Here is a 9,684-nt window from a genome sequence, read left to right as displayed (position 1 = left end):
TGACGATGTGCATGGCCACTGCTCACCTCGGGCTCTGGAGGACCCCCCCTCCCGCCGAGTCTGGTAGAGTGCTTAAGCATTAACTCCCAAAACTGTGTTGGATCAGTAGCAATCATCCCTTCCCCCCAGGGCCGGTCTTAGGCAGAGGCGACCAAAGCGGCCGCATAGGGCCCCGCACCACCTCCTCTCCGACCTCCGCTCGCCTCAGACGACCGTCCGCATCATTCATGATGATCCCGCGGCTCGGCCACTCCACTTCTGGGGAGGGGAGGTTTCATGATAGCATTGTGCTTATTATTTCAATCAGTTTTTTGTACAAGTTTAGCTTCATTTGTCTTTATTTGAAATTTCATAAATAAAATAAATTTCTAAAAATGGAATAATCTTATCAACGGGGTGGAGCTAGGGTGGGGCCCCACCAAATTGGTCTGCACAGGGCCCCGCACTTGCTAAGACCGGCCCTGCTTCCCCCAACTGCTTGCATTCTTAATTCTTATACATTTTCCATCGAATAGGGCTGTTCTGCTTTTGGCCTACAATCTTGTACTTTTTTGGGCTGAGGGCCAGCATCGCGCCGAAGAAATACTCTCCTTCACCTCTGGGGGGCACTTGTGCGAAGGAAGGGCAGGAGCTGGAGCCAAAGGGCAGATGAGAAGGAAAAGGTGCCAGATATCTCGTGGATCCCAGCACCATGCAGCCGGCCCCCGCCCGTCCTTGGCCGCTGTCCGTGGAGCCGCTGCTCTTCCTGGCGATGTTCGCGCTGGCGCTTCAGGGGCCGCTCACCACGCAGTACCTGTGGGATCGGCTCGGAGCGGGGATCGGCTACAACGGCACCAGAGAGCGGGGCTGCGGCAACCAGAGCGGGCCCCGGGACCCGCTGCAGCAGGTGAGATCGGAGGGACCGGGGAGTGGGTGAGGATCAGACGAGCAGAGGGATGAAGGACCAGAAGCTCTCTGGCGACCGCTTTCCCCGAGCTGGCTAAGGGGGGGGAGATGGGGGGGGGCTTTTTCTGCGGAGCCTTATTATTGCTCTGGAGGTGGTAACAAATTCAGGGAAATGTTGTGGTAGCTAAAATCTGCCCAGTGAAAGATCTGTGTCTTAAAAAACAGAAAGATGCATGCCTGTTCTGTGACCATAACAATGTGCGTCTTGCTAATTGGCATTGGTGGGGGCAGGGCCGCCGAGAGACTGGTAACGGGACAAGGCGGCCCCAGGGCCCCCCCACCCGAGGTCACTGGGCCCCCCTCCACCGGGCCCTCTGCACTGACCTTAAGCGCCTCACCTTCGAAAGCGCAGCAAGCAGCGGCAGACCACTCCTTCCTTCCGTGTCCCGCCCTCGCGGAAGTTACATCAGGCGAGGGAGGGACACGGAAGGAAGGAGTGGTCTGCTGCTGCTTGCTGCGCTTTCGAAGGTGAGGCGCTTAAGTTCAATGCCAGGGAGTGGGCGGCACCGGGCCCCCCCGGAGGCCTAGGCCCGGGGAATTTTGTCCCCCCTGTCCCCCCCTCTCGGCGGCCCTGGGGGAGGGGCCCTTCAGCAGTCCTAAAGTACCCGATCCCCTGACCCTAAAGAGCTCTCTCTGCCGGTGATATTCTCGATTCCCCATTAATACACTTTATAACAGGTCCTCTGAGGATCTTTGTGACCTAACTCCCTATTGCTTCTGCCTCCAGCATTTTTGACCCTTTACAAATCCCCACTGAAAGCTTAATTGCTTACCTCTGATTATGAATGTAAGGGGTGTCCCCCCCCGTAGTATCGGTATTTCAAATTGTTGTATTATTTTTAATAACATCTTTGTGGTGTGGGTCAGACCTTTCCTTTTTCTCACCGTTTAGGAAGTGGAAACAATGACCGCTCACTGGAACCTATACATTAACCTGGGAGGATTTCTGGCTGGTCTGTTCTCCGTCATGCTGCTCGGACCCTGGAGTGACAGTGTTGGGCGCCGTCCAGCGCTGATTCTACCAGCTATTGGCCTATCCTTGCAGGCTGCCATCTACCTTGTTGTCATGTACCAAAAATTGCATGTTGGCTACTTCTTGGTTGGTCGCATTCTGAGTGGTCTGACTGGAGACTTCAACATGATCCTTGCAGGCTGCTTTGCCTCCGTTGCCGATACAAGTGACAGGCGTTCACGTACATTTCGTGTGGCGATCCTGGAGGCCTGCTTGGGGATAGCGGGCATGCTTGCCAGTATCATTGGAGGACATTGGCGCAAAGCCCAAGGCTACATCAACCCCTTCTGGTTGGTGTTCGCTGTGAACCTTGTCGTGCTGCTCTATATCATCTTTTGTGTCCAAGAATCTGTGCGGGAAAAGAAACCCACTAAACTGTTTACCAGGCGCCATTACATGTCCGTGTACCGTCTGTTCACAGAGCCAGGCGAGGACAAACACCGTGTCAACCTCTGTCTGTATTCACTGGCCCTTCTGCTTGTTGTGACTGTGCATTTCGGGGCCAAGGACCTCTTTGTGTTGTATGAGCTCAGTTCACCGCTGTGCTGGGGCTCTGATCTCATTGGTTATGGCTCAGCAGCTGAACACCTGACCTATCTAAGCAGCCTGGCAGGACTGAGGGCACTGCAAGTATGCTTTAAGGATGCTTGGGTGGCAGAAATGGGTCTTATTTCCAACATCTCTGGACTGATTGTGATTTCATTGGCAACGACAACATCCCTGATGTTTACAGGTGATGCCGAGATGCTCTGATTTGTACAACCTTATGTTTCGCATTAAGAAACACTCCAGAGAGGAAGACAAAGCGGAGTCTAGTTGTCCAGACCCCGAGGCTCCTAGGGACAGATTGAGTTCTGCAATTCAGTTGCATGCGTACAACTATACAGAACTTGCCACTGGCTGTGAGGGAGCTCACAGGTCCTGCAGTCCTGCTTTGCCAGAGCTTTTGCACTATTCCCTATAGTGTCTTCTGCTGGGAGAGATTGGGATGGCAGGAGCTGTGATAGACGCAGAGATACATAGAGGCATACTTTCAAAGCACTTACACTTACAAAGTTCCATAGTAACCTAAGTTTAAGTGCTTTGAAAATAAGCCCCATAGTAACCTACGGAACTTTGTAAGTCTAACGGGCTCATTTTCGAAAGAGAAGGACGTCCATCTTTCGACATAAATCGGAGGATGGACATCCTTCTCCCAGAGACATCCATATCGGTATAATTGAAACCCGATTTTGGACGTCTCCAACTGCAGAAACGTCTATGTCTAGGGACATCCAAATCTAGGGACGTCCAAATTTCAGGATTTCGACATCTCTGACGGTACTTTCGAAACGAAAGATGGATGTCCATCTTTTTTCGAAAATACAGTTTTCCCCGCCCCTGGATTTGGACGATTTGCAAAGACGTCCAAATTGTAACTTGGATGTTTCTTTCGAAAATGGTCCTCTAAGTGTTTTGAAAATGAGCCCCATAGAAAAATGTAGGCAGATAAAGACCATATGGCCTATCCCAGCTCTGTTGAATTCAGATACTATTTTCTTCTCCACCACTTCCACCAGGAGGCCATTCCACGAATTCACCACCCTTTCCGTGCAGAAGTATTTCCTTAGGTTACTTCTGAGTCTATCCCCTTTCACCTTCGTCCTATGCCCCCTCGTTCCAGAGCTTCTTTTCAACTCCCAGTAGAATCGTTGTGTACAGTGGTGAAATCGCACTAACAAAATAAAACTAAAAAGTGATAAATATATTAATGATTCTGATAAGGGAGGGGAAGTGTGTGTGACGGGGAGTGTAGTGGGATGGAAGTGTGAAGAGGGGTAATGAGTGGTGGGAGGGAGCAAAAAGAAATAGAGGGGGACTGAGTGATAATGTGTATTGGACCACCTACTTGAAACCCACCGGTTTCCATAAAATCCGCGTTTGTATGAACAGGAACACTGGGGGCACTTTATGAAGTTTCTTAAGTTTTATCTGTACTGAAGATCTTTTGGATACTGTACAATTTTTCTGTCTTAGGTTTCGGGATCCGGTTTTTGGCAATGGCAACAACACCCGTAATACGGTCAAAGCTTTCAAAACTTGTGGACGAGAGAGAACAGGGTAAGAAGTCACATTTTCTAACCTATGCCAGTGGGAAACCTGTGCAGGAAGTGCTGTGTATTGGATGCAGACAGAGACGAGGGTTAGGAAAAGCTCCTAACTCTTGCAGCTTCTTCCAGTTGATGCCGCTGCAGGGAGTGATGTGGGAACACTGGTCATGTGTGAGCTCTCTCTTATCTGTCCCCTTCTCCTCTTCTGCTAATTCCAGACTCCGTTCCTTTTATCTTGCTGCACCTCACGCCTGGAATAGACTTCCCAAGCCTGTACGTCTAGCCCCCTCTGTGGCTGTTTTTAAGTCCAAACTTAAAGCCCACCTCTTTACCACTGCTTTTAACTCCTAACCCTCACTTGCCCTGTCCTTTTATCCTCACCTGTTTATTCCCTTATCCCTAATTGTTCTGTCTGTCTGCCTGTCTTATCTGGATTGTAAGCTCTTTGAGCAGGGACTGTCTTTTTGTGTATGGTGTACAGCACTGCGTATGCCTTGTAGCGCTATAGAAGTGATAAATAGTAGTAGTAGTAGCTCGCAGGTACGGCAATCAGCTGGAGGTGTTTTAGCGAATGAAGCAGGCGGGCTGGCTATGTGTGAACTCACATTTCCTGCAGTCTCAGGCCCTCCCAGCTGGCGGCGCTGTAGGGAATGATGCAGTTGCACTGACCGCTCTGGGGATGTCTCATTTTTTTTTTTTGCTCTTCTCTCACCAGGTGCTCTCTTTGCATCCGTGGCCTGTGTAGAAGGTCTCTCATCTCTAATATCCACAGGAGTCTTTAATTCCCTTTACCCTGCGACCCTGACCTTCATGAAGGGATTTCCCTTTCTCTTTGGAGGAGTTCTGCTTCTTATTCCAGTTGCAATTATCGGGTAATGCAGCTCTTAAGCAGATGTTCCACTCGTATTTCAATAACCTTCTTTGTAATGTTTCTTTTCAGCTTTGTATAATAAAACTATCTCTCTATATATAAAATCAGGGGACTTACTATAAGGAACGTAAGATGTGCCATGCTGTAGATTCATTCCTTGGTGCTCACTATGAAGGATAAGTGATGGCTTTGTTTGTCGACTTTTCCTCCAGGAACTTGTCCACTCTCTTTTAAATCCAGCTATGCTAACTACCTTGACTATATTCTTCCACAACAAATGTCACAGCTTAATTATATGTTGTGTGAAAAAATGCTTTCTGCATTGTAAGCATTAGTTTCAGGAATGCCCCCCCCCCCCCCCCCTAGTCCTAATACAGTTTGAAAGGATAAATAACCACTCACAATGTTCTTGTTCCACCACATTCTAGATTTTATAGACCTCTATCCAGGGCTTTTTTTTGTTGCATCTTTTTCTTTTTTTCCCTAGACAGGATAGGCTCCAGGAATCCTTGCCCATCGAGCAGCAGCAGGGGAGGGGGGGAAAGAAGGGAGTAGCAGGCGTGTGGCCGCAGTGCAGAGGCGCGCGCTGTGCGCTCTATCAATCTCCTGGCTTTGACATTGTGTTCCGGGGCAGCGGACCAGCAGAACCCACAGCGCACGCCTGAGCACTGCAGTCCCGGCCTGCTGCTGCTTCTTTTGCCCCTTCAGCTGCTGGTCAGGAGAAGCAGGCAGTGGCCATGGGAGAGAAGCAGGAGATGCTGAATGGGGGGGGTGGGGAGAGAAATGATGGACAGAAGAGGGGAGACGCTGGATGGAAAAAGGAGTAGAAAGATGCTGGATAGAAACATCGGGAGAGAGAGGGTTAACATTGGATGGAAGTGGGGAGGAGAGAGGGGCAGATGATGGAAGTGGGGAGGAGAGAGGGGAAATGCTGGATGGAAATAGGGCGGAGAGAAAGGTAAAATGCTGGATGGAAATGGGGAGGAGAGAAGGGCAAGCTGTAGATAGACACAATCGAAAATTGAAGAAAACTGAAAGGAAAAGGAGGAAAGAAAATGACAAAGGAACAGGAAAACCTGGCAATACAGTTAAGAGAAGATGAGAAAAGTAGAAACCAGAGACTGGGACCGACACAATTGAAAAAAAGTATGTGGCCAGACAACAAAAGTAGAAAAAAAGAAGTTTAGTTTAAGATAAAGTAGTGTGGTAGCTGTGTTAGTTTTTTGTTTTTATGTGTAGTTGTTAGTAATGTAGTGAATCGAATATGTCAGTTTTTGAAATTTACATCTGCTACTTTATAGCAGTACAAGGGGAAAATATTTTTGTTTTTCTGGTATTGTCCTACATGTTAGAGTCTGGGTTTGGAGGGTTTCAGCTGAATGTTTGTTTACGTATTTTATTAGCTTATGGTCACTCTTAGGGGTTCTTTTGTTGGACCTAGGGACTGGTGTACTATTTTGAATGGGTGTGGCTACTATAGGGGCAGAGCCATGATTCAATTTTCACTGCATCTCCTTGTGACCTTGGGCCAGTCACTTAACCCTCCATTGCCCCAGGTGCAAAAAACTTAGATTGTGAGCCCTCTGAGGACAGAGATAGTACCTGCATATAATGTGTACAGCGCTGCGTACATCTAGTAGCGCTGTAGAAATGATTAGTAGATAGATAATGCCATGCCCTTAAGGTTGGCCCTGTATGAGTACCGATATCTTTTTCCCTACAAAAAAAGCACTGCTTCTATCCTATCCTGTCTGCTATCTGTTCTCAATTTTTGTGTTCCATCCCTTTTCTCTGTTTTACGAGCAAAAAAAGCCCGTTTCTCCAAAAATGAAATGGGCCCTAGGAAGGCTATCGTCTAAGCGATTTCTCCTCCCTCTCCTCCATGTCCAGTGACTTGCCCCAGCCCTCACCTGCTCTTCTCCTACAACAGCCCTCCTTTCTTTCCTGCCGCCCTGCCTTTAAAACTTGTATTTTACCTCGTCACAGCGGTGGCAGTGAAAGCCGGCAGGCTCGGCTCACCTCCAGCCTTCCCTTTCCTTCCCTCTCAGTGTCCTGCCCTCCTCTGACGTAATTTCCTCTTTCCGCGAGGGCGGGACACTGAGAGGGAAGGCTGGAGGCGAGCCAGTTACGTAGTAGCTCTTTGCATACGGTTACGAACCCAGCCATCCAGGGATGCAGATTGACAAATTATTATATAGGAGATTACCCTTCTCTGTACCTTTTCTAGTTCCATCTTTTTGTAGATGTGGTGATCAAAACTGCACATGAAGGTGTAGCCTGGTGGTTAGAGCAGTGGGCCGAGAATCATGGAAAGCAGGGTTCAAGTCCTGCTGCTGCTCCTTGTGACCTTGGGCAAGTCACTTAACCTTCCTGTGCCTCAAGTGCAAACTTAAGGCTAGATTTACTACTCAAGTGAGTTGCTGTGATAGTGCATGTAGACAACCTGCAGTAAGCAACACACATTAATTTCTGTTAGCATATGGTAGCACCTTTTAGTAAATGTTACCCTTAGATCAGTGGTTTTCACTATTTGTGAAGTGGAGGCCACTTTTACAGAAAGACTTCAATGTGAGATCCAGCACCGGGACTGGATAAAGCGGATGGTACTCAGAGCCCTGGGTGATAAGGGTGGGGATCTCTTCAATGATGTATCGAGTCCAGCTGTTCAGGCAAAACTCTGAGCAATGTATGTAACTAAAATGAAGTTTGACTTTCCAGACTCTCTCTGTCCCTCAGCCTTTCTTGTCTTCTTTAACCCTCTCTCCCACCAGCCCCTCCTTTGCACCCACCTGCCATCGTCCTGCCTCTAATCTCTCCAAGCTGCCTTTCCTCCTGGTTTGTTAATGCAACCTGACTTCTCTCAGAGTCTTGCTGTAGGCACTGCCTCTGGGACAGCTATTCTGTTTTCTTCCGGCATCATGTGTTTTTTTCGGTAAGCTTCTTCATTGTTCACACATTGTCACAGGAATAGCATGTGAGTTTTTGTATGCTGTATAACTCAAACTCACTGAGAACAATACAGTCCTGAAGGAAAACAGAGCACTTGCTTTTGAGACAGTGCCAGCAGAAACCAACTGGAGAGAAGAGGGGGGAGGTACTGGTCCTGTGGCCTTGCAATGAAGAACACTGTCTTAGATTGTGAGCCCCCTGAGGACAGAGAAATACTTACTATGCATGAATGTAACTTGCCTAGAACTACCAATGAAGAGACATAAACTAAATTCAAATTTAAAAAAAAGGCAGTCACACTATAAATCCGTACAGAAGCATTGCTTCTGATGTTTTTATTAACTTTAACCTAATTTTTTTTTTCAATTTTTTACTTCTCTGCTTTGCAAAGTAGCTTAGAAATTCTCATAGCCAACGTTGTTCCTTACAGTGCCTCCTGCTGTAAGTGATAGGGATTACAGGAACTGTGATCTCGTCTATTATTCTGATAGTGTCTCCTTGTGGGAGAAGCTGGCACTGCAGACACACTGAGCTCCTCCCATATTCTTCACAGTGCCTTCTATTGGGAGGGCTGGGGTTATGAATTTAGAAATAATCTTTTCTTGTGCATATTGAAATTTAACTTGGTCTCTCACATTTTCCTATTCTGTTTTAGGTTGATTGAAATCTGCAAACCAAAGCCAGAATACAGGGAGTTTACAGAGGCTTCAATCAATTAGTTTCTGATTTGCCAGTAGGAAATTTTGAGGCCAGAAGCAGACCAATCAGCAATGGGAAGAAAGCCAGATGCTCTGCAGATGACATGGTGACCTAATTCAGATGTGAAGCACTCCAAATTGTGATATGAATTAAGCTCAGGTGTATTAATTATGCTGAATTTAGTATGTCCTGAATCTGGTGCCATCAGTGCTAATTACATTAATGCTGTACAGGCAGAAGGATGGAGCAAGGCCTGGCTGATGTCTATTACCTGAAGTTCAGCGCTGCGTACGTCTAGTAGCGCTTTAGAAATGATAAGTAGTGGAGAAAGATGCTTGGGGTTGAAATCTCATGCTCTCACATCTCTGCTTGCAGAACTGGTTATGTTGAGATTTTCCATCTATTGCCTGTGCCTTACAACCATTTTAGAGTAAAACATACCAAGAATAAACCTTGCATCATTAGGAAATATTTATTTGCAGGGGGAGGGTATGAACCAGTCGATTTGTCAGGGTCAGCAGTATCGCTTGATAGAAAAAGAAAGGGAAAGTGTATGCAACAGCAAAATAATAAATCTTTGTCATAATTCTCAACCCGCTCCCTCCGGAAAGGCTGGGGGAGGCTCAGGGAAGTTCAACTTTTGACAAGATGAGGGGGGGGGGGGTGTCCTTCCCCTGTTCTCTCCCTTTCCTGAGACACTGCAGAGTAGGGGAAGGGGTTGGAAACATAGCTTGTAGCCTGGCCTGCTGATTTCTGTGGTGCCACCATGGCTCCCTTCCAGCATGCAATTTTCTTCCCCTCTCTGGTACTTTCAGGTGTTGCTCCTAGCCTGGTCCTGGCTCTGCCCAGGCTGTGGTTACTCCTGGCCTTCAGTTACTCTGATTAAGGTTGGGGTGGGGCTACTACAAAGGGAAGGGGGATGGGACTTGATATACTGCCTTTGCCTGGTTACAGTCAAAGCGGTGTATGTTATTATAGACATCGACTAACCCCAGCGAAGGATAGTCTAGCTTGCTACTATAGGGGAGACACCACCAGCCCCCTGTCTGTTTGGGGACAGGTCCTTTTGCACTTAAGTCGTTTAGAGTTACCTTGCTTCTTACCAATGACATTCCCTT

At 47.7% G+C, this 9,684-nt stretch overlaps 1 protein-coding gene across 1 annotated transcript; it reads left to right on the top strand.

Annotated features, from left to right (window-relative positions):
- Nucleotides 1–569: 569 nt before the first annotated feature.
- SLC46A1 (solute carrier family 46 member 1) lies at nt 570–8,848 on the top strand. The gene is made up of 5 exons (XM_030199680.1): nt 570–886; nt 1,838–2,690; nt 3,974–4,057; nt 4,763–4,919; nt 8,523–8,848. Exons 1-5 carry the CDS (start codon nt 692–694, stop codon nt 8,584–8,586), a joined length of 1,353 nt encoding a protein of 450 aa, XP_030055540.1. The 5' UTR covers nt 570–691; the 3' UTR covers nt 8,587–8,848.
- The last annotated feature ends 836 nt before the right edge of the window (nt 8,849–9,684 follow it).

This window comes from Microcaecilia unicolor, chromosome 4, assembly GCF_901765095.1.
Source record: "Microcaecilia unicolor chromosome 4, aMicUni1.1, whole genome shotgun sequence".
Lineage (NCBI taxonomy): Eukaryota > Metazoa > Chordata > Amphibia > Gymnophiona > Siphonopidae > Microcaecilia > Microcaecilia unicolor.
This window is presented reverse-complemented; position numbering and strand designations above follow the sequence as displayed.